Here is a 26977-nt window from a genome sequence, read left to right on the forward strand (position 1 = left end):
TTCCACTCGACTTCAGCGCCATCTGCATAGCCTATTACTAAGAGTGCACGAGCTGTTGGCTTTAGAATATTCTGTGCTCTCAAGGCTGATACATCTATCTAGCATATGCTCTGTGTATTAGTGGAGGTTTTCAGCCAGCCAATATTCTCAGCACCTTTAACTCATTTTTTGTCTTGTTCATTGTAGAGTAACGTAACAAGTATATTTTATTTTTATATTGTTTTTTGTCTTTGTATTTTTGTTTAATTTGCACTGTACATAGCCAAGGGATTATCTTTGTTTAAAGTCAATTAAAATTTCATTGTTCATACGATTTGTTTTGCGTGTTTTTCCCTTTTTACTTGACCACAGGAGGCAACAGTTAAGCAGTCAACTTTTTTTTCTCTTTTTTTTTTACTAATGTGATTGGCATTTACACCAGCCATTGGGAGGACTGCCTTACACCTACATTTTCCCATCACAGTATAAAAACTTCAAAATAAACTCAAATACATTGTCAATACAGTAATTAACAAATTAACCTTGAATGCTTGGGTTCTGTTTTGCTCCTGCTTTGGGATGGTAGGCAGAACTCCATTGACTGAAGCCACTGACTAATATAGTATGTATCAGTTGAATAGCTCCAGGAAACAACCAGGGCTCACCCAGAAAGTGGCGTTTCATTACATTCAAAGCTGGGTTTTTTCATAAGGTTAACTTATAGTGGTATATATATTAATGTGGTCGTAGGCCTTCCCTCTCCTTATTGTTGAAACAAAAATTGCTAGGGTGTTGTCAGGGTCCTGTCTAATTGAACAAAGTCCCTGATGGAAAGATTCATCTTCGCCTCATATACTGCATTTTGAAAAATATACACGGGGAACCGATATGTGTGGGTGGTTTTCCATGTATTTTGATGTAGCCCTTTAAAACGTGAACCTTCCACCTATATTAGTATAGGTTGTAAGGTGTTTCTCTACCTTCCAGACAAAGAATTACACTGTGGCAATGATAGACCCTGATGCCCCACGACATGAGAAGGGCCAAGCTTACCTCCACTGGCTGCGCACTGGTGTCCAGGTAAATAACGTGTTAATTTGTTACCTTAGTTATTTCTTACTGGTGTCCTCCCCCTCCTTATTCTTTAATGGTGTCCTCCCCCTCCTTATTTTTTTAATGGTGTCCTCTCCCTCCTTTTTTTTTAATGGTGTCCTCCCCTCCTTCTTTTTTAATGGTGCCCTCCCCCTCCTTATTTTTTAACCCTTAACCCTTAAACCGTGCAAATCCTATATATATATGATATCAGTGACAAAACCGAAACCGCGCACATCATATATGTATGATTTCGTGTCTAGCGCTATAATTTAAACGCCCTGCCTGGGATAGGGGCAGCTATAGTACAGCCACGACCGATAGTTGCCAGATGCCACCTAGAAAAATAATCCAGGCCAACATTCTTGGGTGTTACAGCGTCAGTATTGAGCAAGCCACCAAGGCTGGCGCACGCAGCACGAGCTCACAGCACCGCTGTTCAGCTTGTGACCACAGCATCGCCTACAAATGCCATAATATATATGACACTGCTGTTATTTAGCAGTGATAGTATTACTGAAGTCCCCTGACTGTCATAAAACTGACCAGGATTCTGATAATAGCAGGATTGTGGTGATATTTAGCGCTGTGCTCCATGGAGGGAGGAGTAAGGCTGTGGGAGGGAGGGTTGTGGCGTCGTTTTCTGACTGTGTGTGGCCACTATTTATTGACTGCACTCACCATACCAATTTAGTGGTTCGCTATGGTGAACACAAATGTAGATAGTTATATATAACGTGTGTATAGTGTGAGATAAAAGCGAGAGGAGTAGGTTGGGAGCCGCCATTTTCGTGAGGGAGGAGCGTTGTCTGCATGACTTGGCATGTTGTTTACTGATGGCCACTATGGTCTTTGGGCACCATACCAGCTAATTTGTATAGGTATGGTGAATAAAACGGGTAGATACTTATATATAATGTGTGTATATAGCGTAATAACACCACAAACAATATTGTTGGAGGAGAAATATTAGTGCGTCGGGCCTTGAGGGCTGCCACCGATCAGCTGACTGTGTGAGTAGCTACGTCTTTGTGCCTTTACTCACCATACAAGCTTAGATGTACAGTTATGGTGAACAAAACATGTAAATACGTACATATAACGTCTGTGTATAGTGAATAAATGCAAAAACAGTATTGTGGGAGGTGAATGAGGGTGAGTGAGGTGGTGTTGAGGGAGGGAGTGGCAGTGAGTGGCTCGCTGGTGTTTGGTGGTCACTCCTCGTTGCTTTTTGACTCGCAAGACAAACATAGTAGTTCGTTATGGTGAACAAAACATGCAGATACTTATATATAACCTGTGTGTATAGTGTAACAACAGCAAAACTATTTGTTTATTGTTTTATGAACATAATAATTGAATCACTAATATGCACACAATAATTTTGAGTACAGCGATGGTTCACACATTTTATTATATAAATAAACCACAATTCACTGTATGGAATAATATTACTGCAAATAAACTAAGAAAAAATCAATCAGAGACATTGAAATAATTAGGTAATAATATATTTGTGGCAACTGCCGTCTGACAGCTCGGGCGGAGTAGACCTCGCCTGGCGAAGGCTCTGCCAACGCCCCTTTTCTGGGGGGAGCCCCGTCGGCTCCCTGGAGCTATCCCAGGCTGATATGCTAATGTCAGACTTTGGCATCAGTCATGTGTATGGAGTTCTTAGGCCTACCGGGGACCACGGCCAGAACCGGGCCCCCTCAGAGAGGCAAGGGAAGCAATGGCCTATAGAAGCCCCCATGTGGTTTCAAGCATTCTATGTCTGCCATCGACCGGAACAGGCACCCAAAAAGGTAAGCGCCTCAAAACAAACCCCTATTCTGGTTAAAATTGCTACCAAAAGCCGAAATAGTGGATAGAACTCCCCAACCGAAAACAAGCAAACTAGTGTGACGTCACACACCGCCGCGCCGCTGTCTGCGCAGCTCCCCCCTCCCCGGGAGGGGGAAGGGGGAGCCCCAGACCCTCCACGCCGGCTACCCACACCTCAGTTCTTGAGGCTGATGCTATAGGCGATGGTCGTGTGCTCTGGCTCCGGTGTCGCTACTGCACTGTGCTTTGCGTGTGGTGTTGGTTTTGTGGGTGCGAGAGCCAGGAGTTATCTTCAGTACTCGGGCTGCATGCGCCTAGGGCTGCCTTCCCTAGGTGCCCTGTAAGTACTGCCCTTGGGGCTTGGGGCCACCTTCCACAGGCTCCTCGGGGTCTGCCTCTGCTGGTCCGTTTTACCTTTCAGTTTTTCGGCCGCCTGTTGGGCTCTTGGGTGTTCTGTTCTCCCTTGTTACCGGCAGGTAAGAGGCAGTTTTTCACTGGTAGGGGCGCAGGGTGCTGCACAGCTTGTATTCCCGACATCGCGACCAGCTCTGTTCCTTGGGGTTCGCTGTCCTCTTGTGGGGTTTTGTTTTTCTTTTTGTTTTTGCCTGGTGGGGGGTTCTGTCATTTTATTCAGTTTGTTTTTGCCCTTCCACTGTTCTCCTCGGTGGCGCCCCCTGCTAGGTCCCCTGGGGTTCAGCTATAGAAGTTTGCTTGGTAGTTTTGGGCGCCGGTTTGCAGCACCCTGCCTGGGACTACCTGAGCGCGAGTCCTCTTAAAGTAAACGCTCAGGACCCTGGGAATCCCCTAGGGGGCGCGTGGGTCCGATGGATGTGACCCCGGAGTCCCCACTTGCTGTGTGCGAGTTTGAGGGTTGCTCGGTCCCCTTGTCTCAGGGTGACCCTCATTGTTTTTGCCTCTGCCACGCTGCCTGTTGGGTCGGTGATACTTTCGATCCTGAGTCCTGTGAGTGTTGCTGCTTGCTTGTGACTCAATTTACCCAATTCTCTGATGATTCTATTCGGGTACAGGCGGCGCGTGTGTTGCAGTCTAGGTTTCATATGTTGCAACACGCTCGGTTGGTTGCTCTCCCGGATGCCCCGGGGCTGCCCCGCTTTGCTTTTCGAGACCCGGACTTGGGGGTGGGGGTCGCTTCGATCCTGGTTCAGTCCGCACCTCCTCGTCCTTCCCCTTCTGTTCGTTCTGGTTCCCCCCCCCCTGCTTCCGGCCCCGAAGCGTCTGAGGGTTTCGGGGTCGGAGCAGGGGTTACTTGATCTCGAGACTCGGGCAGCTTCGGGGGGTGCCCCTTCCGGGGGGGGGCGGCAAAGGCATTCGAGTCTTGTCTCCCGGCCGAAGCTTCAGGGTCTGACCAGTGGGCCCCCCTTCCTCCAGCTTTTCCGGCTGCTCCTTCCTTGTCTTGTGGGGTCAGGGCTTGGGGAGAGGACTCGGCCTCGGGTCCTGTGGTGAAGGACCTCGAGGCTGGGGAGGGGCTGACTTGGGGGCCTTGGGCCACGCTGGACCCCGCCTGGGTTTTTCTTCCCTCTGAGCGGGGCTTATTGTTACAAGGAGTGGGGTTTTCTTTTCCCCCCTCTGCATACGAGTTGGATTTGGTGTTGGCCCCTCCCTGGGTTCGGTTCCGTGTTCCCCCAGGTACGTCGGTTCCGTCCTTCCGGAGGTTTTCGGCTTATAGCATCCAACCTGGTGTGGTGCGAGCGGCCTTTGCAGCTTACCTCCTGCGTGACCCGGATTATGCCTCCGAAATGGATCCATCCGAATTCAGGTTTGGGACTTTGTTCCCTTTCTGGCTCCGTTACGAGGTTCCGGAATCGTCCTGGCTAGCTGACTGCCCCTTGTTTGGTCAGGATTCCTGGCATTCTTTCTGTCGTTCCCGCACGCTGGAGTGGCGGGAAGCTTCCACGGTGCTTCAGGTTTTCCTGGGGGGCGAACTTTAATACCTGAATGAGTGCTTGTTTGCCCCTGCCCTTCCCCGCGATGTGGGCGTTATTCAGCTCCATGTGCAGGTTCCCTCCCTTTCGGCGGCGCTCGTTGCGGAGGACTTGCGCGCCCGGGGCCTTTTGGCTTCGGCCTTGCGGTTCTTTTCCCTCCTGGAGCTGTCTTCGGATTGGCTCGTCGAGGATGTGGGGACGCTTGGGTCCGTCCCGGGGTCCGGCACCTTGTCTTCGGCTGCGCGTTCGTCGGCTGCCTTGTTGAAGCTGTTCACGCCGATTTTGCGGGATGCGGTTTCCCTGTTTTATGCTTCCCGTCTCGCGTGTCGGCAGGCTGTGCTGGGTTCCTCCATGGAATCTGCTTGGGCTCTGGCTCTTAGGCGTTCTTCACCTTTTTGTCCTCTTCTGTTTGAGGAGTCGGCCGTGGCGCAGTTTACTCAGGCTGCGTCGGCGGCTTGTCGTCCGATGTTGGACTTGTTGGTTTTCCGGGGGTCCCGGGGTGGGTCTTCCCGGAAAGGTCGTGCCAGGGCTCGGGATTCCTCTCGTCGTGGTAGGCCTCTGGTGTCAGATTCGGGGTTGGCTCCTCCTGCGGACCCTCCCTCGTCTGGTCGGCGCGGTGTTCGCGCTGTGTGGGGTTCTGGGTCTCGTATGGGTCGCCGGCCCTTTCGCGGTTTGCCCCCTTTACGGGGCAATGGGGGGGGGGCGGCTTGTACTGTTCGCCCGCACCTGGTCCCACGATTCGTGGGCCTTTCAGGTCATGTCTCGCGGCCTGCGGTGGTGTTGGGTGGGCAGGTTTCTTTCCCTGCGCTCTGTCGAGTCGTCTTGGAGTGGGTACGCTTGGGCGTCATCGAAATGACGTCTTCCCTCAGATGGGTTTCCCGTCTGTTTCCGGTTCCGAAACGGGACTGCGCGGACCTGCGGTTCATTCTGGACTTGTCCTGTCTGAATCCCTGGGTTCATTGCCCCTCCTTTCGGATGACTACGCTGTCTCAGGTTCGGCTCCTCTTGGAGCCGGGAGCTTGGATGGTGTCCCTGGACCTCCGTGACATTTATTGGCATGTCCCGATTCATCCGCGGTTCAGGGACTGGCTCGGTTTTGTTGTGGGGCGTCTGAGTTACCGCTTTCGTTGTCTCCCATTCGGGTTGAACCTGGCACCTCGCGTGTTCACGCGCCTTACACAGGTTGTGGTGACTCGTTTGCGTCTCCTAGGTGTTCGGGTGTTGGCCTACCTCGACGACTGGCTGGTTTGGGCTCCCAGCCAGTCAGCTTGCTTGCTAGCCAGGGATTTGGTTCTTTCCCAGCTCGCCGAGTTCGGGTTCTTGGTGAACTGGAGGAAGTCCCATTTGGTTCCCTCTCAGGTTCGGACTTGGCTGGGTCTCGTTTGGGACTCTCGAACCGCCTCCTTGTCTCTAACTCCGGAGTCTCTCCTGCGGCTGCGGTCCCGCCTTCGTCTGTTTCAGGAGGGCCCTCGGGTCACCCGGCGGTTGCTCGAGGGGCTGTGCGGGAGCCTGAACTTCGCAATGGTGGTTTACCCGCCGGGTCAGGTTTGGCTTCGACGGCTGTTCTGGTTCCTTCGGGGTTCCCCCTTCCGCCTCTCTCGCGATCGCAGAGTTCGACCCCCGGGGGCCTTGCGTCGGTTGCTGCGTCGCTGGCTTCCTCTTCAGGTTTTTCGGGGTTCAGTGCCTTGGCGCCTACCCGAGCCCTCGCTCGATGTGTACACGGATGCGTCGTCTCTCGGCTGGGGTTTTGTGACCAGTGCTCACCAGGCCGGCCAGGGGCGTTGGGATCCGTCCTTCCGTCGAGCTCACAGCACGGTGCGGGAGTTCGCGGCAGTGTGGTTTGCTTTGGGGAGGATTCGGGTGGCCCGCGGATCAACGATTCGGCTCCATTCGGACTGCTCTCCGGTGGTTCATTGCCTGAACCGCGGGGGTTCGATGCGGTCCTTGTCTCTTTGGGGTTGGTCACTTTGGGTGACTCGTCTGCTGAGTTCTCGGGGTTTGGCTCTCCTGGCGGTTCACGTACGGAGCGTGTCCAACGTCTTGGCCGACGCCCTGTCTCGCTTCGTTCCCCTCTCCACGGAGTGGACGGTCGACGACGAGTCCTTCCGTTGGCTTTGCCAGACATTCGGGCACCCCGAAGTGGACCTCTTCGCGTCGGCGTGGTCGCGGCGTCTTCCCGTTTATGCGGCGCCCTTCCCCGATCGCGAGGCCGTCGGGGTCGATGCCTTTCGGCTAGACTGGTCGAGGTGGGGGTTCCTGTACCTCTTTCCCCCGGTTTGGCTGTTGCTCCAGGTCCTGACTCGCTTAGAGACTTACCAGGGGAGAGTTGTCCTTCTGGCCCCTTGGTGGCCGGCCCAGCCTTGGTTTCAGGCGCTGGTTGCTCGGTGTCCGAACCCGAGGGTTTTCCCGCGGCTTCGCCTCTTTCAGCAGATCGGGCCGGTACGTCACGTGGCTGGTTCGGTCTTCTCCTTGAGTTTTCGCGTATGGTTTTTTTGACTCGAGTCTATCATCATCTCTATGGTGATCAGGTGGCCTCCTTGTTGGTGTCCCACCTGAGGGCTTCTTCTCGGCGGCAGTATGAAGTTTCCTGGCGGTCCTTCCGTTTCATTTTGCGTCTTCGTCGTGTTAGTTCCTTGTCTGTTCGGATGGTCTTGTCCTTCCTCTCTTGGTTGTTTCAGGACCGTCATCTTATGCCTAACACTGTCGCTTCGTATCGTGCGGCGCTGGCGGAGCCGCTTCAGCTTGCTTTCGGTATTGATGTTACGTCTGCGCCGTTTCGCAAGCTGTCTCGTGCATTGTTTCACCTTTGGCCTGTTCATGCGTCGCCTGAGCCGTCCTGGTCTTTGGACAGAGTGCTCGCTTTCCTTTCATCTCCTCGTTTCGTTGTGGCCCCTTCGGTCCAGGATTGTTTTTCCAAGGCACTTTTCTTGTTGGCTTTAGCCTCTGGGGGTCGAGTTGGGGAGCTTCATGCTCTCCTCCGGCGCAGGGGTTTCTGCTCTTTTGGTCGTGGTGATCGTTTTGTTCGTTTGCAGCCGTCTCCTTCTTTTCTGGCGAAGAATGAGACTGCTGCGTTCCGGAGGGGTCCATGGGTGGTTGATACTTGGTTGGTCAGGCCGGGGGTGCATCATGTTTTGTGTCCGGTTGCGGCGCTTCACCGTTATTTGCGCGCCACAGCTTCTGTGTCCGGGGATGCGCTGTGGGTTGATCCGGTTTCCCTTCTTCCCTGTTCGCGGGTTCGGGTCTCTCAGGTCATCCGCAGGGTTATTAAGTCCAGCCAGCCTGCGGTCTATCCCCGTGCCCATGACGTTCGTAAGTTCGCGGCTCTTGCTGCCGTCTTTGGGAATATGTCTTGGTCTGATATTCGGGCACGGGGATTTTGGCGGTCGAACAGGGTCCTGGCTGCTCGTTACCTTGTGAATGTCCCTGGGCCTCGTCGGGCCTGTGTTGCTTTGGGACGGCGGTTGCAGCCAGTTGTCTCGGCTTCGAGTTGAGGAGTGAGCGACGAATGCCTCCCGGGTAAGTCCCTCTTTTTTCTGTCTGTGGGTAGTTAGCTCCAGGGAGCCGACGGGGCTCCCCCCAGAAAACCAGCGTTGAATGTAATGAAACGCCATTTTCTGGGTGAGTCCCGGAGTCTCCCCGGCATCCCTCCCTCCCTCCGGTCGGCGGTTTTTCGCGTCTTTGACATCCAGCCTCAAGAACTGAGGTGTGGGTAGCCGGCGCGGGGGGTCTGGGGCTCCCCCTTCCCCCTCCCGGGGAGGGGGGAGCTGCGCAGACAGCGGCGCGGCGGTGTGTGACGTCACAATAGTTTGCTTGTTTTCGGTTGGGGAGTTCTATCCACTAGTTCGGTTTTTGGTAGCAATTTTAACCAGAATAGGGGTTTGTTTTGAGGCGCTTACCTTTCTGGGTGCCTGTTCCGGTCGATGGCAGACATAGAATGCTTCCAACCACACGGGGGCTTCTATAGGCCATTGCTCCCCTTGCCTCTCTGAGGGGGCCCGGTTCTGGCCGTGGTCCCTGGTAGGCCTAAGAACTCCATACACATGACTGATGCCAAAGTCTGACATTAGCATATCAGCCTGGGATAGCTCCGGGGAGCCTCCGGGACTCACCCAGAAAATGGCATTTCATTACATTCAACGCTGGTTTTTTGATAATTATTTATACAATCGTCAGTGAAATGTATTTGGTTAAACAATTATTCATTGAGTATATGCATTTATTTTGGAGCATTACCATGATATGCTTATAGCTATTAGATGTAATTACATATATGATTTCATTATGGAGGCCTTCCTGGGATGGGGTTCACAAAATGGTCAAAATATGCTGACTTGGCACTCTGTCTTGAGAGAGATTGACCTGTTCTATAAATAGCCATGCCTGGTCCATGTGCTTTCATAGACTATGTTACTCAGACATGCTATAATTTTGGTGGAAACTTTCCATACCATTAAATTTAGTTAGTTTCTAAATCCGTTGCCAGTGTATTTTCGTCTTGAAAGTCTAATCATTGTTTTTTAATCTTGACAATAATGACTAGCAGCAAAAATTATTAACAGCCATATTCCTTTTATTTATCAGGGAAGTGATCTGGTGAACAGGGTGCTAACAACTGGACACACTGTGACGGGTAAGTTGGTACACTGTAGTCCTCAAGCAGGAATGATCTCACCATACTACTAACCTGTTAATTGTTTAACTGTAACACTCGAGGCTGCCACTCACTATTTGGCATTCCAACAATCTGAAATTGATTAAAAGCTACAGTGGAACCTCGGTTTGCGAATTTAATTGGTTCCAAGAGATGGATTGTAAACTGAATATTCACATACCGAATCAAATTTTCCCATAAGAAATAATGTAATTTACATTAAACACTTCTGCTTGCCTTCCACATACGGCAGGAGATGAGTCACAATAACGTGGCTGAAGTATGTTGACCAGACCACACACTAGAAGTTGAAGGGACGACGACGTTTCGGTCCGTCCTGGACCATTCTCAAGTCGATTGTGAAGAGGAGGTAGAGACAGGCAATAAATAGGCAAGAGAGAGCTGAGGAGCAAAGTAAGGTGTAGGGAATAGTAGTAATAATGAGAACTGCAGAAGGCCTATTGGCCCATACGAGGCAGCTCCTATTATAACCACTGAATGAGGAGATAGTAATAGGTATAAGAAGAGGATAACAAGGGAGCCTAGGAGAAGACAATGAACAGAAAAAGGGGAGAAGAGAGAAAGAAAAGGAAAGAGAAGAAAGATAAATGGAAGGGGTAAGCTTATGTTAAGTCACGTTTGTTAGAAAGATTAGAGCATTTGAGTATATACTGTGAAAGGGAAGAGTCCACAGCAACAAAGCCAGGACTCAAGTTCATGTTGGGTACATTGTGTATCAGAGCCGATTCTACAAGACGGCGTTTGTGAAGAGTAGAGGCAGGAAAGATTATTTTGGAGGAAGACCAATCAATGAGATGATTAGAATCCCTCACATGGCAGAAGAGAGCATTGTTAGTGTCTGCAGACTTGACACTTATCTTGTGTTCTTTAAGTCTGTCATTCAGTGTACGGCCAGTTTCGCCAAAGTATTGGAGAGGACAAGATGAACAGGAAATAGAGTAGACACCAACAGCATTAGAAGCAGGAGGAGCAGTGTGAACTAGATTGCTACGAAGTGTGTTAGTTTGTCGAAAGGCGAGTTTAATGTCAAGAGGACGAAAGATATTGGTAAAAGTTTTGAGTTCAGATATGAAGGAAAGGCATAGTACAGTGCTTCTAGTGTTGGAAGCAGGTTTTGGATGAAAGAAATTTCGTTTAGCTTGAGAGTAGGCATAGTTGATGAAATGCAAAGGATAACCAAGGCGAGAGAATGATTTGTAGATAAAGGCAATTTCAGAATCAAGAAACTGAGGGTCGCTGTTGCGTAGAGCGCGGAGGAAGAGAGAGACGAGGACACTTTTCTTAACAGGAGGAGGATGGTAGGAAAAGAAGTGAATGTACATGACACTATGCATGGGTTTACGATAGACAGAGAAAGAGAACCCAGACACAGAGCTGTGAACATGAACATCAAGAAAAGGAAGGAGGGAATTAGATTCCCACTCAACTTTGAAATGGATAGAAGGAGCCAGATTGTTAAGAGAGGCGAGGAAAGGCTGGAAAATATTAAGGTCATGAGGCCATAAAGCAAAAATGTCATCAACATAGCGAAGCCAGAGAGAGGGACGAGTATCAATAGAAGGAAGAAGAGCAGTTTCGAAGTATTCCCTGTAGAAATTAGCAAGAACAGGGGAGAGAGGGAAACCCATAGTGACACCGAAAGTTTGAGTGTAATATTTACCGTTGAAAGAGAGAGAGTTAGTCAACACAGAGTCTAATGAGATCGAGGAAAACGTCAGTGGGAAGCGGGAGAGGCACCTTCTCCCCCCCCCCCCTGTTTGCAGGAAATAATTTCTCTGGAAAAAAATTTTGTTTTTGAAATGTTAAATACCCTTGCTGATCAAATATGTGAAAAAAAAATTGAAATTGTAGTAATTGTAATTACTTTGGCTGCAATGGGATCCGGAAAATGGCATGTGATTTACGATTTGGTGGTCGCCCATGGCGTAGACTCCTGAAGCTAGTCGCCCGCCAGTTTCAACATGTGCGAGTTGCCACAAATATTTTTTTGTTTATTTGTGGCATACATTTCCAAATACATTTGTTTTGTTTTTTCTTGCCAATCCTATGTATAATGAACACACATACAATATTATGGCAGTAGAACATCCGTACTGTCCGAAGACACTGTGTTGTGTGTGTCTCAAATGTGTTCACATATATTGCTCATATATCCAATGTTTCATGTTCATTTATGTACATTTACAACATATTTACACACTATACACTATCACACACTATATACATTCTCCATCAACACACTCAGAACTCTGGGAGTGAGAGCTGCCACACCCAGCCAGCTCTCCCTCACTCCTCCAACACCTAGCTTAATCCTTACACCTTACTCACCAACATTGCTCCTCCCACCATACTCTTATTGTTTTTATTACACTATTTACACACGTTATGTATATGTATCTACATGTTTTATTCACCATAACTATGCAAGTAAGCTGGTATTGGGTCCAAACAGCATAGTGGCCACTATACAATGCATGAGAAATTGCACAGCAGCCAGCAGACAATGGTACGAGTATGATGCCATCTCCCTCACCAAAATGGCTCCTCCCAACATACTCCTGTTGCTGTTATTACACTATTTACACACATTGTATATTCCCATGTGCATGTGTGTTCACCATAGCGAACCATTAAGCAAGTATGGTGAGCAAAACAAGAGTGGCTGTCGCACATAGTGACGCTACCTGGATTTCCTCCCTCGCTCCCTCACCAAACTTCCTCATCCCACAATACTACGCACAGGGCTAATTATCACCACAATCCTGCTATTATCACAATCCTGGTCACTAAATCCTGTAAGTTAATAATTGACCACAAGTTTATTTTGTAAAGTAACATAAGGAGTCATTTGAAGATTTCTAGATGGACGAAATAATGCTGTTGTGCTGTGGCTAGCGCTGTGAATATCGTGAACAGCATTGATTCACTGATATTTGAACATTGTACACAGTCATTATCACACTCAAGCTCTTCTGTAATACTGTCATGGCTAAATAATACCAGTTATATATATATTTTGACATTATTAAGAGATAATGTGGTCACAAGCTGAACAGCAGTGCTGTGAGCTCATGTTGACAAAGATGTTGCCACGGCTCTGGCAACCTGTAGTGGAGGACGAGATGACCGGCCAGCCACTGAGGGCGGCAGGGCAGCCAGATGAGGGCCCTCCCCACTAAGCTGGGATTGTGGAGTGGTGGCTGAATACATGCCCAGGCACATCAACTGAGGTAGAGCATAGTAGGTGTAAGGCATTTCTAAAAAAGCTGAACACAGTACACAACACACATGGGGACACCATCGACTGGTGCGGGCCGACCGCTTCAACAGTTGTGGCCAGACAGCAGACATGTAGAAACAGCAACAACCATGGGCATCAGTAGTAGCCTAGAGACAGCTGAGATGCTACAGTGGACGACAGCTTCACAGTTGTTAGCAGACAGCTCAACAGGCGTGGCCAGAGCTGGTTGAGGAACAGGCGTGGCCAGAGCTGGTTGAGGAACGGGCGTGGCCAGAGCTGGTTGAGGAACAGGCGTGGCCAGAGCTGGTTGAGGAACGGGCGTGGCCAGAGCTGGTTGAGGAACTGGCGTGGCCAGAGCTGGTTGAAGAACAGGCGTGACCAGAGCTGGTTGAGGAACGGGCGTGGCCAGAGCTGGTTGAGGAACGGGCGTGGCCAGAGCTGGTTGAGGAACGGGCGTGGCCAGAGCTGGTTGAGGAACGGGCGTGGCCAGAGCTGGTTGAGGAACGGGCGTGGCCAGAGCTGGTTGAGGAACGGGCGTGGCCAGAGCTGGTTGAGGGACGGGCGTGGCCAGAGCTGGTTGAGGGACGGGCGTGGCCAGAGCTGGTTGAGGAACGGGCGTGGCCAGAGCTGGTTGAGGAACGGGCGTGGCCAGAGCTGGTTGAGGAACGGGCGTGGGCATCATTTAACAGGCACAGCCTCTGCAGATGTGGATGACAGGATAAACAGGAACAGGTGTGGGACTACACCAGATAACAGCCTCAGTAAATGGGGAGATAGCATAAACAGGTGTAGGCCACCACTTCAGAGAACCAGACACAATAAGAATTCCAGAGAACAGCATAGAAGTGTCTAGAGAAGAAGTGGAAAAATGCTCAAGGAGTTAAGTGAGAACAAAGCAGTTGGCCCGGATGTAGTTTCACCATGGGCTCTGAGAGAATGTGCACCTGAGCTTAGCATTCCAATTCAATTGATTTTTCAGGCATCCCTGTTTACATGAGTCTTATCAGATGTGTGGAAAAGGCTAACATAGTTCCAATCTACAAAAGTGGCAGCAGGGAAGACCCCCTCAATTACGGACCTGTATCATTGACAAGTGTAATAGTAAAAATATCGGAAAAAATAATTAAAACTAATGGGTAGAACACCTGGAGTAAAATGATTTGACAGACAGTATAGTTTTTGATCTGAAAGAGCCTGTGTAACAAATTTACTCAGTTTCATTCGAGCTACATTGATTTAACAGGAAAGAGGTGGTTGGATTGACTGCATCTACCTGGACCTAAAAAAGGCTTTCGATAGTTTCACATAAGAGGTTGTTCTGGAAACTGAAACATATTGGAAGAGTGACACGTAGGCTTCTAACATGGATGAAAAAGTTTGACAAAAAAATGAGGGCAGTGTTCAGAGACAATGTATCGGACTGGAGAAATGTCACAAGTGGATTACCACAGGGTTCAGTTCTTGCACCGGTAATGTGCATTGTCTACATAAATGATATACCAGATGGAATTCAGAATTATATGAACGTGTTTGCTGATAATGTTGAGTTAATAGGGAATATAAGAAACTTAGATGATTGTCATGCTCTTCAAGAAGACCTGGACAAAATAAGTGTATAGAGCCTCACTTTGCAAATGGAATTTAATGTGAGTAAATGCCATGTTATGGAATGTGGAATAGGAGAACATAGACCCCACACAACCTATAAATTATGTGAGAAATCTTTAAAGAATTCTGATAAAGAAAGGGATCTAAGGGTAGTTCTAGATAACAGTCCCCGTGTTGTAGTGGTAAGACACTCGCCTGTCGTTCCGCAAGCGCCATGTCATGGGTTCGTATCCTGGCCGGGGAGGATTTACTGGGCGCAATTCCTTAACTGTAGCCTCTGTTTAACGCAACAGTGAAATGTGTACTTGGATGAAAAAACGATTCTTTGCGGCAGGGGATCATATTCCAGGGACCTGCCCGAAACGCTACGCGTACTAGTGGCTGTACAAGAATGTAACAACTCTTGTATATATCTCAAAAAAAAAAAAAAAGATAGAAAACTATCACCTGAGGACCACATAAAGAATGTTGTGTGAAGAGCATATGCTACACTTTCTAAATGCTTTTAAATACAAGGATGGTGAAATACTGAAGAAATTGTTCACGACTTTCGATAGACTAAAGCTGGAATATGCAGCAGTTTTATGGTGCCCATATCTTAAGAAGCACATCAACAAACTGGAAAAGGTGTAAAGACATGCAACTAAATAGCTCCCAGAACTGAAAGACAAGAGCTGCAAGGAGAGGTTAGAGATATTAAATATGCCAAAACTAGAAGATGGAAGAAAAAGAGGCGATATGATCACTACATATAAAATAGTAACGGGTATCGATAAAATGCATACGGGGAATTCCTGAGACCTGGAACATAAAGAACAAGAGGTCATAGATATAAACTAACTTGACAAAGCTACTAAAGAAATATAAAAAAAATTAACTTTCGCAAACAGTAATAGATGGGACAAGTGAGGCGAGGTGGTGGTGGAGGTCAAAACTGTCAGTAGTTTCAAATCGTTATACAACAAAGTACTGGAAAGACAGGATACCACGAGTGTAGCTCTTACCCTGTAACTACACTTGGGTAATTGCAGATGACGGATGCCCCAAAGCGAGGCAAGGAAGCCCAGGAGCAACGCCACTGACTGGGTGTTGGGCATGTGAGAGTAGCGTCACAGCTCCCGCCAAGATTCTCGAATAGGCCTACATGTCTGCCATTTTGAGACACAGAATTTTGTTGTCCTGTAAGTGAGCACATTATCCCGCAGTACATGACTCCTTCACATGTGTAAATAAATTATAATAGTGCACTACGACTCGTCAACATCCCCAAAACAAAAATAATTGTGCCAGAATTAATACTGCAAAACTTACATCTTGTTAAAATAAAGTTGTAACACATCCACCAAATACTGCAAAGTGAACCAGGAGATAACACCAGTGAAGTCTTATAATTACTTTAAAATGACTCCTATGTTCAGTGACTAGTAAATTACAAGAATAAAGGGTAATAATGGTAGGTAATCACATAAGCGGATAAGGCTTGCAAGGGCTTTCCAGAAACTAAAGTTTGCGGGATCCTCAAACTGCCGTGTAAGGGCACGAGCTTGAAAGCTGTATTGTATTAACTCATGAAACCCGTCATTTACTTCCTTACTTGCAGTATAGATATGTTACTTTAAAACAAAATGTTGATACCATTTACCTGCAGTGTGTGAAGTCTCAGTCCTCTCTGTCCTCATGGAGTGGTATTTTAATTGGGAGAAACATTTATATTAATAACAACACAAACTAGACTTTATATACCAGTCATTACACCTTTCTGCATCTCTAGTGTCTTCTCTCCTGTTTCCTGAGGGTGTTGTTACTTAGTTTTGTCTTCTGTGGCCTCTGTTTATCCTGCTTCTTATTTGTGTAAGAAACAAGACCTTTTTTTTCAACACGACCTCTGTGGCCTTTGTTCGTTTGTCACCACCAGTTGTCTCTTCTTCGCTTTAATACGTGCAGTGCTTCCTCCTCCCTGGTAATTCCCATTTTATACCTTTTCCATGGGTAGATAACTTCAAGGAGCCACAAGAGGCTCCCCAGAAAACCAACGTTGAATGTAATGAATTTCTGGGTGAGCCCTAGTGGCTCGCTGACACCCTCCTTTCCCCAGTGTGTAAAGGTGGTTTCCATCATTGTAAGAACTGGTGGTTCTTTCAATGGCAACATTCTAGGATACTAACTTGCTACACAACAGTTTTTCCATTCGTGATGTATCATTGTGACAAAATGGGTGCTTATCTCTCCTGATGAGAAGTTATATATTTGTAAAACCTTCATGATTGTGAAACGATTTCGTTTGCATTATCTTGTGTGTAAAGAGCTAAATGTTTGTTTTAATATATCTACAGATTTTGACAATTTCACATTGTAGTTATTACTTTGTGTTTCTGCCATAATGTATTAAAATTAAGCAAAACTAATTTTAGCATTGTGAAATTATACTTCTATTTGGATAAGCATAACACAGTAATGTAGTTAAAAAGTTAATATTTACTCTCTCAGATTATGCTCCGCCCACACCTCCAAATGGTACTGGCGTCCACAGGTACCTGTTTTACCTCTATCAAGAAACTGAAAACACAAATGCCACGGTTGAATCCATCACCAAGCGGGGCAAGTTTGATCTCGATGAATATGCCAAACAACACGCTCTCTGTGGACCAATTGCTGTCAACATGTTTTCTACTCAGTATTGAGAAACACCAATGTACTGGTATTGCTGTCCAATTACAGACACCAGGGCATGAGGTCTAGCACATGGTTACTGAAAATGGCACTCACTTAGGAGCTTCATTGTGATAAAACTTATAATTATGAATGCACTGTTTAACATTATACTTACCCTGATACACTCTTCCTTTGCCTAGAGTATGGATTTATTACAAATATTTTGGTTTAGTGTATGTTGTATTTTTTGTTTAATGTAATGCCATCCATTTTTAACTTGCACCATAAAATGTTTTCTGGTTATATATTGGTCCAATACTGTAGTTGGGTCATAGTAGTAGATTTCATGGTTTTACGTTGATTTTTGCTAGTATAAATTTAGTTAGAGGAACAAATATTGAATCTTGGTTTAAATAATAATTTTTGTTTTGAGGATGTTTGATACAGTAGTTGTTTAAAGCAAGTCTTCATAGCAAATCATCATTGTCATTTTGATAATGATGACAAAAATAGCTTTATTTATGAAGATACATTGGGTTATAGCTTAAATGTGTGTTTATTGAGCAGAATTACAAAGTGTGCTAAAATGAGTGCAGTTCTGATTACTGAAGTAATGCAGGATGGGGCTGAACATTGCTAATGAAATGTAAGAATCTCATCACTACCCAATTCTGTAGTTGACTAATGTAAGCTCTTATCCCATTTTGAGCAGGCTCTAGGTAAAGTTGCATTGACCCAATGTGTCGATGCATACTACTTGGCAACAATAATTATGGACAGACTTGTACATAGCATGTACACCTGGTTCCTCTTACAACATAACAAGTGTAGTAATGAATCTGTTCTTGTGGGAAGGTTATTTTTCATTATCTGAAAGTCGTGCTTTTTGTTACTGTGTTGCCATGTAACGGTAAACGTGCTCATGCCTATTTAATGGATCGGCATGCAACTTGTTGGTAAACACTGCCATAGAGCCAGTTGGGCAATTAATACGTTAAGAGGGGAAACTTTGTATTAACCAAGAACTATTAATCATAGTTGTACTTTGTATGTCATGCATAGGATTGTTTAGGTTGTACATTACTGATTTTTGAGATGCATCTTTTATTTTAATTCAGCTTTACTGGTACTGTGTTACTCTTTTGATTACTCTGATACCTGTAAATTAAATTCTTGGATTAATAAAATTGATAACGTTTTTGCCTTGAATTATTATTCAATTGTATACAAAATATTTTGGTCATATTTAACTGACTTAATTGCACACACTTCCCCGCTTGATGCTTTCTTTTGATAATAATTTGATCTAATATTTGTCTTGCCAGTGATCTCGGATGATCCTATACTGTATCTTCACGACCTGCTCCAGAGACAGTAACAGACTTGGTGGCATGGTAGGGGATCTAGTACTGTTAGTTCCTAGCTGGCCATGTTGGGGAATATGGGTGGTGGTTTGAGAACTGGTAACATCATCAATTCCAAATTGGCTGCCTGGTAGAAGCTGACTAAAGGTTGCTAGAAATCTCAACTGGGACACCAGGAGGGTTGCTGGATCCACTCACTGGAAGGGTCATGCTTGTAGCTATCCTGTGCTAGTTGGCCATGGATGACAGTATGTGGGGAAGGGTCACTTTACACTGGCATGGATGAATCTTTGCAGTGGAGGACTCGCCATTTTAAAAAATAGGAGTTCATAGCAATGAGGTGCCCTATCCTGAAACTACCACTCTTAGGGGCTGTTTTGCTTGTTTTAACAATTGTTGAAATTGGTGGGAAATAAACTTGATATCATACAAGTATGCATTGATCCCCAGATGTTTATGTAACCCCCGGGCATCACAGCTATTAATAGCAGACAACACTAGTGTGCACAAGAAAAAAATCTTACATTTTTTTCCTTTTAAGATCATTAAAATGCAATTCTTAATCACAAATAATAATAAAAAAATTGGAGACATATTTTAACATTGATAAGGCGAGGAAGTCTGGCAAGCTACAGGCGCTGAAAGAGATACATCCGGGGACTGGTCTACTACACCAGAACAGTCAGGTGGGAGTTGCCACAAGAGATATTATTACCTAATTATTTCAATAATTTTTTCATTTTTTTTTCAGTAATATTATTCAGTAGCATATAATGTGATATATTTATATAATAAAATGTGTGAACCATCACTATATGCAAAAGTATGGTGTGCATATTAGTGATTCAATTAATATGTTCATTAAACAATAAATGAATATTTTTGCTGTTATTACACTATACAGACATTATATATAAGTACTGTATCTACATTTGTGTTCACCATAACGAACCACTAAGCTGGTATGGCGAGTCCAAACGATATAGCGGCTGCCCCCCACCTGTAGACTGACGATGTTATCTCACTGCGAAGATTCCTCCTCAAAGCATACTGTTTTTTGGTACTACACTATATTCACACGCTATATATAAGTATTTGCATGTTTTGTTCACCATAACTGTACCACTAAGCAGATACGGTGTCCAAACAATATTGCGGCCACACACTATCAACGCTGTCTCCCTCACCAACATTGCTTTTCCCACGATACTATGCACATCTCCCATCGATACTATCACCACATTCAATATTCTCAAGGGAATCAACAGGGTAGATAAAGACAGGCTATTTAACACAAGGGGCACACGCACTAGTAGACACAGGTGGAAACTGAGTGCCCAAATGAGCCAGAGAGATATTAGAAAGAACTTTTTTAGTGTCAGAGTGGTTGACAAATGGAATGCATTAGGAAGTGATGTGGTGGAGGCTGACTCCATACACAGTATGGAGTCTAAGTGTAGTATATCTAAGTATATCTGTCTAAGTGTAGATATGATAGAGCCCAATAGGCTCAGGAACCTGTACACCTGTTGATTGACGGTTGAGAGGCGGGACCAAAGAGCCAGAGTTCAACCCCCGCAAGCACAACTAGGTGAGTACAACTAAGTGAGTACATCGTAATTCTCACCACAATGCTGCTATCAGACTCATTGTTACTAAATCCTGTAAATGAATAATTTTCCACAAGTTTATTTTGTAAAGGAACATAAGTCGTGTCAAGGTTCTTCAATGGACCAAACAATAGCAGAGTGCTGTGGCTGCTGGCCTAGTGCTGTGATCAACTTGAACAGCATTGTGTTCACTGATATCTGAACATTGTACTCAAGCTTTATCAGTCAAGCTCTTCTCTGATACTATAACAGCTAAATAGCAGTTATATATATATATATATATATATATATATATATATATATATGCAAACAAGCCTGAATGGTCCCCAGGACAATATGCAACTGAATATTGCAATTGACAATATGCAACTGAATATATATATATATATTATATATATATATATATATATATATATATATATATATATATATGTATATATATATATATATATATATATATATATATATATATATATATATATATATATATATATATATAATATTATATATATATATTGTGACGGTAAAGCGTTGGTGTTCGGCTGTTTCAAAAGCTAGGGGCAGAGCCTCGTCACATAATCAAAAAAAAAAGAGAAAAGTTGGTCCTTTTGTCTGTGGTAAGGTAATGGGAAGACACACAAGTATATAAACAATGAAATTTTAATTACTCTAGAAAAACAAGACATGAATAAAGTTAATCACATAAAAATACGCAAGATAAGTCAACAAACAAAATAATATGAATAATCACTGGCAAATGAAAAGTTACGTTAAGACAAGTTACAGTGATAGCAAAATAAAATATTAGTGGTGCTGGAATGCTGGCTTCGAGCTGCCACCTCCCTTAGTACACGAAAGCCAAGGCTTAGTCTACCAGCGAGAGATGTCAACTGCTTGGAGCACTGAGATATTCTGACGATACTGCCGCACTGCAGCCCAGACGTCGACTTGTGGTGGCGGCGGAGGGCAGGTGCGACGGGACACCAGCCAATCAGCGACAGGCAGGCAAAGGATGAGCAGTTTGCTGGTTACGGTGGCTGTAGCAGGTGTCACGGTGTGCTGGATACGATTTGCTCTTTGGGCAAAACGTTTGGCGATACTTGGTGGACGTATCTTCTATATTATCTTGTATATTGACGTACTTATGTAGGGAAGAGCAGGCTCAATCTCTCTTGAAAGAGATTATCGTCACAATATATATATATATATATATATATATATATATATATATATATATATATATATATATATATATATATATATATATATATATATATATATATATATATATATTGCAGGGACCCACAGCCTCAAAGAAGGGAACACAGAGCATTCAGAGAAAAACTTGCTATTTAACTGAATACATATGAGTGTTCACTTCTACCACCCCCATTTTATTTTTTACACTTTATTATACAAGGTTATACAGTTACATATATGATTGTTTACAAAAAATGAACATTAAGAGGACATAAGAGGAAGCTTGTTCCTTAGAGGCTGTAGATTTCTTCGAACTCCTCTGACTCCAGGCAGGAACCGAGGACGCAGCGGGCATTTCCGCTCTGGACCGTGACGCTGAGGCACTGGAAGAGAGAACTTGCCACTCTAGGGTCTCTTGTAGTGTCAATGAGCCTGGAACCAAGATCCTTAAGAAATCTTGCGCTCTCTCCCCATGGGCCCAGGGTCTCAGATTCTATTGGAACGAAGTTGTACCGGTGATCTAATTCCCTGTACCTGGTTGACTTGTATCCCCCTCTGTGTGTTGCCGCGGCTCCTGCTTGGCCAACAAAGAAGTAGATGTATGTGGTTGCCAGGGTGGATACGCAAGTATAGTCCCACGCCAACTGTCTGCCACCCTTCCAAGGGCGCAGTGTGATTCCGTCTGGTCGACTGGCAAAGCTAACAGAGTCACGGTTCAATAGATTGCGGGGCTCTCTGCTGGACACTGGGCAGAAGCAAGGCACCTCTTAATGATGTCATTTACTTCGTCGTGCCTAGAGTGCCAACTGACAGATTTTCCACAGTGCAGGCCATGCAGTCCATATTTGTCAACATCTGCCTCGCCGCAAATACACCTATGAACAGTGTGGATAGGGGCAGCAAGGCAGAGAGCGACTGCAATACAGAGCTCCTGTGGATCAAAACGTGTGCCTGTCGCAGACATAGGGACTGCCAAGAGGAAGTCCCTTGCATGGGGAGCCTGCACAGCTGTGAGGCATGCACGATCACTAGGGAGGGTTGCTGCCTCCAGCAAAGCTGTGGCTTCTTTGTCAACAATGGGGCTTTCCCAGCTGGATTGTTTCTTGGCTACCCCACTTTGTGTCACATTCCGTGTAGTGGGAGTCATGTATCCCTGCAAAGTCACACAGGTTGTCAGGTAGAATTTCCTTAACCCAGGTCATCTGATGCTGAGGAGGAAGACAGAAAGGCTGGGACAGCAATTGGATGGTGGTGCAGACACCCAAGCCGCCGAGCCTGATAGGAAGGGTGACTTGTTTCCACTGGTATTCTTGGTGCCTTCTTTTGATAATTACTTACTTACTTCCACTGGCATTCGTTGAGGGAGAGTTTAAGAACTTTTTCTAGCATGGTTTTCAATAACAGGTCATACTCTTCAAGCTTTGGGCTGTCGTAGGATGGGGCGCAGCTCGGAAAGTAGGGTAGCCTCGGAAGGGATAGGCATTTAGTGAGATATAAAGCATCGTGGGCATCGATATTACCTATCCCATATTACCTATTCAAATGAGATGTTTTTATGATGTAATAAGTCAAAAGACTAATGTATTTAAGAATAATTCCCAACAGAATAGCTGGTGAATTTATAGTACTATGTGGCAATGATATCCCATTTTCTATAATCATATCTACCTACATTACTGGCCAATAATGACTTAGAAAAGATTTCGGAAAGACACTTCCCTTGTGGTTGTTAACAGCGTGTTGATGATGGTAGAACACTAAATTGATCTCTATAACACTTAGTCCAAGAGAAATTATAGGAGGTGAATTTGCTCTCTGGTCTTAACAATGGCTGACCTTCACTACTGACTCTGACCCTACTGGCTCACTTTTTCCAGATGTCAGCATGTGGTAGAAGGGTCACATTTACTCTATTATGATACTGATAATTAAGTTATTTCAAGTGAGATGTTTTTATGATGTAATAAGTCAAAAGACTAATGTATTTAAGAATAATTCCCAACAGAATAGCTGGTGAATTTATAGTACTATGTGGCAATGATATCCCATTTTCTATTGACGGAAATTTCCACTACAAGTTACATTTTCTATAGGTAATTTGTGTATACAACACAGCAGCAATATTATCTGCCTATTGTATGTAATATTATTAAATGGTGTCAGGTTTTCCGACAGAGAGTGTTGTTCTCTGCCCTAATAACATGGGCTCCAGGCAAGGCAGACCTTATTCTAGCTACGATGTCTGTGTTGGAGGAAATTACTTCACACTTGGAAGAGTTCAGGAAGAGACCCAGGCTTACTTCTTGCTCCCTTAAATATATATGTCTATATAAATAAAAATGGAAATGTTCGTTTGTTCAAAATCACTAATCTCCGAAAGTTCTTCACCGATTGCTTTGAAATTTTCACACGACGTTCCATTCGCATCTGAGCAGGTTTTTATATACATATTATATAGATGTCACGTCTGTGATGGGAAAAAACTTGCTTTTATGGAAAAACTGTGTTTTTCATGCGAGGGAAATCTTCGAAACCTCTTTACCAATTGCTTTGAAATTTTTACACAACTTTGCATTCGAATAGGCGCGTGTTTTTATATACCTTCTATATGCCTGCCTCACCCGTGACAGGAAAAAAACATGTTTTTTTTAAACCAGCGCTATCTGTTGGACGTAGGAGCAACACGCTCTCTAATCTCCAAAAGTTTTTCACCGATTGCTTTGAAATTTTGACACAATGTTTTATTCGAATATGCGTGTGTTTTTATATACCTACTATATAGATGTCACACCTGTAACAGGTAAAAACATGCCTTTTTTTAAAAACAGCACCATCTGTTGCATGTAAGAGCAACACATGCTATACTATATATGTTATGATTCCATTATAATGTTTCCGATTGCATTGATAAATTGAATTTTCATGTATTTCCATTTATTTTAATTTTCATTTAATTATTTTGTGTGACATTGTGTTGGAATTTAGCTGTATTATTTAACATAGCCGTTCATTTCGTGAGTAAGTTTGTGTATTTTTTAATTTTTTTCATTTCGTTTTATTAACTGTTTTTATTTTTCAGTGCAATTTACGGTGGAAATGAGCTGTCGATTGATCTACATTTGAATTGAAATATTTCGTTAGTTTTTTTTTTTTTACTTTGGTTTTTAGTTCGTGTATTACCCTATTTTAATATTTTGCAATTTTTTGGTTTTCTTTTAATTTCTTCTTTTTCAGTGTAATCGATCTGCTTTAGTTCATCCAAACAATGCCTCACAGAAGATCAAACTTAGGTCGTCGTACTCACAGAGCAGAAACAGTGCGACGAGTAATTGCAACTCAAACTGAGGATGAACGGCCATCAGCAAACGATTGAGACAGACAAAGAATGGCTCAAATACATGCCAAGGAAGCAGCAGAGTGACGTGCAGCCAGACTTAAGGATGCATGATTGCGAGCACGGCTATCGCGTTCTGCAGCTTCAGATGTGCTTCGTTCTCAACAGAATGAACGCGACAGATTGAGAGTGGCTAAAAGACATCAACGAGAAACAGATCAACTTCAAACACGACTCCGTGCTCACCAATCATGCAATTACAATCGCCATGCATTGTAATCGCATTGTACAATCCAGCTGATGATTATAGTTTGAGTCGGCATGTTCTCATCGGCGCTATGACTGAAGTGTGTCCTTATTGCAAGGCCCTCAAATTTAATGGAGAAACGAAAGGAATGTGTTGCACCGCTGGAAAAATTAAACTGCCTCAACTTGCAGAACCGCCAGAGCCATTACAAACTTTGCTTGCCGGATATATACCGCCGAATCAAAGTATTTCCTATCGAACATCAGGAAATACAACTCATTACACTTTCCAGCAATTGAGATTTGTCAACAGCGTTACACGTGCCAATTTCCGTAGTGCATGTCAAGATCTGAATTTATTGGAGAACTACCGACAATGGGATGTAAGCATTAATGACGCGTCCAACACGTCACATCCAAATCAAATTCGTGCATTGTTTGCAATCATATTGACTGCCTGCTCTCCTTCATCTCCAACACAGTTATGGGAGAAATATAAATCGCACATGGCTGAAGATATTGTCCATCAAATACGAAAGGAAAATTCAAATATGAACATGGATTTCACAGCAGTAATCTACAACGAAGCGTTGATAATGATTGAAGATTTGTGCTTAGAAATCGCAAACAAAGTTCTCAATCAATTGGGAATGCCATCACCAAATCGATCGGCTGCTGCTTCGTTTGATGTAGAATTGCGTCGTGAACAAAGTTACAACACGGGTGAACTGTTGTCATATGTGCATTCCCCTGTTCCTGCTATGGAGGTTTCTTTGGCCCCTGCTTCCCTTTCAGTTGCTGCTCTTGCTGAGGTGCGCTTCCCTCTTTCTACTCCCCCTCTTCCTGCTGCTGTCCTTGACTGCTCCTCTCCGTTGTCTCCTCCTCTTCCTCCTCCTCCTCCGGACCCCGCCCACCCACCTCTGGCCTGTTCTCCCGCTTCCTTCCCTCCGTCTTTGCTCAGTTTACCCATGCCCCCTAACCCTGACTTTGCTGACCCTGATCCTGACCCTGATATTCTTTAACGTGCTGTGTTGCTCTTTCGCCTTTGTTTCTTCCTTGTTCTCTGTTGTTGTCCTTTCCCTTCTCGTCAATGTCTATTCTTCAATGGAACGTTCGAGGTTATTATGCCAATTTCCTCGAACTCCAGCTTCTGATTTCGCGGTTTTCGCCCCTTTGTGTCTGTCTCCAGGAGCCGATGCTTGGTGCTCCTCCTGGTCGTTTTCGTGGCTATTCCTTTCTCTCCCCCCCCCCCCAGCCGTTGCTGGGGCTCCTAATTCTTCTGCTCTCTTTATTCGCACTGATGTTCCCTTTGTTCCTTTACTTTTTCCTTTGCCTCTCCATTGTTCCGCTGCTCGTATCTTTGTGGGGAAATGGTACACAGTTTGTTCCATTTATCTCCCCCGAGTGTCCCGCTTTCTCTTCCTGATTTGAAACACCTCTTGGACTCCTTGCCGGAGCCTGTGCTCCTGCTGGGTGACTTCAATTGTCGTCATTCTCTTTGGGGTGGCGTTCTGACGAATACCCAAGGTCGCCTTCTTGAGCCGTTTCTCCTCTCTTCTTCCCTGTCTCTTCTGAATTCTGGTGAGCCCACTCATTTGTACTCTCGGACTCGCACCCTTTCTTGTCTTGATCTTTCTCTCTGCTCTTCTCTTTACTTAGATTTCACGTGGCAGGTTCTTGATGACCTCCATGGCAGTGATCATTTCCCTATCCTTGTTTCCTTTTTCTCGTTTCGCCCTTCCCTCTCTTTCCCTAGGTGGCAGTTTGCTAAAGCAGACGAACCTATTTACCCTCAGTGCTGCTCTCTCCGACCTCTCCATTCTGCCTCTCCCTCGCGCTCTCCTCCTCTTTCATGACACTGTCTTCAACGCTGCCCTCCGCTCTATTCCTCGCTCTTCCTCTCGGGGTCCGCGGAAGTGCATTCCCTGGTGGAATGTGGATTGTGCTCGGGCTGTCCGCTGTAAGCGTGCAGCCTGGAAGAGGCACCGCCTTCGGCAGACGGCCGATTCTTTTCTTTTCTTTCGGAAAGCGAGTGCGGTGGCCCGTAGGGCCATCCGTACGGCTAAACGTGAATGTTGGGCATCTTATGTCTCAACAATTACGTCCGAAACTCCTATGCCCCAGATCTGGAAGCGTATCCGCAAGATAGCGGGTAAGTTCGTTCCCGATGTTTCACCGGTCCTTCACCTCCATGATACTCTTGTGGCGGACC

General features: G+C 45.2%; 1 protein-coding gene across 2 annotated transcripts in view; it reads left to right on the top strand.

Annotated features, from left to right (window-relative positions):
* The window catches only part of LOC123765724 (protein D2), a 54364-nt gene extending 36155 nt beyond the window's left edge, over nucleotides 1-18209 (top strand). For both annotated transcript variants that reach the window (XM_045754430.2, XM_069337200.1), the window contains exons 4-6: nucleotides 967-1059; nucleotides 9420-9468; nucleotides 16847-18209. In XM_045754430.2, the coding sequence (XP_045610386.1) occupies nucleotides 967-1059; nucleotides 9420-9468; nucleotides 16847-17040 (336 nt within the window). In that variant the 3' untranslated portion in view covers nucleotides 17041-18209. The remainder of the gene's footprint in view (nucleotides 1-966; nucleotides 1060-9419; nucleotides 9469-16846) is intronic.
* The last annotated feature ends 8768 nt before the right edge of the window (nucleotides 18210-26977 follow it).

The sequence above is a fragment of the Procambarus clarkii genome, chromosome 37 (genome assembly GCF_040958095.1).
Source record: "Procambarus clarkii isolate CNS0578487 chromosome 37, FALCON_Pclarkii_2.0, whole genome shotgun sequence".
NCBI lineage: Eukaryota > Metazoa > Arthropoda > Malacostraca > Decapoda > Cambaridae > Procambarus > Procambarus clarkii.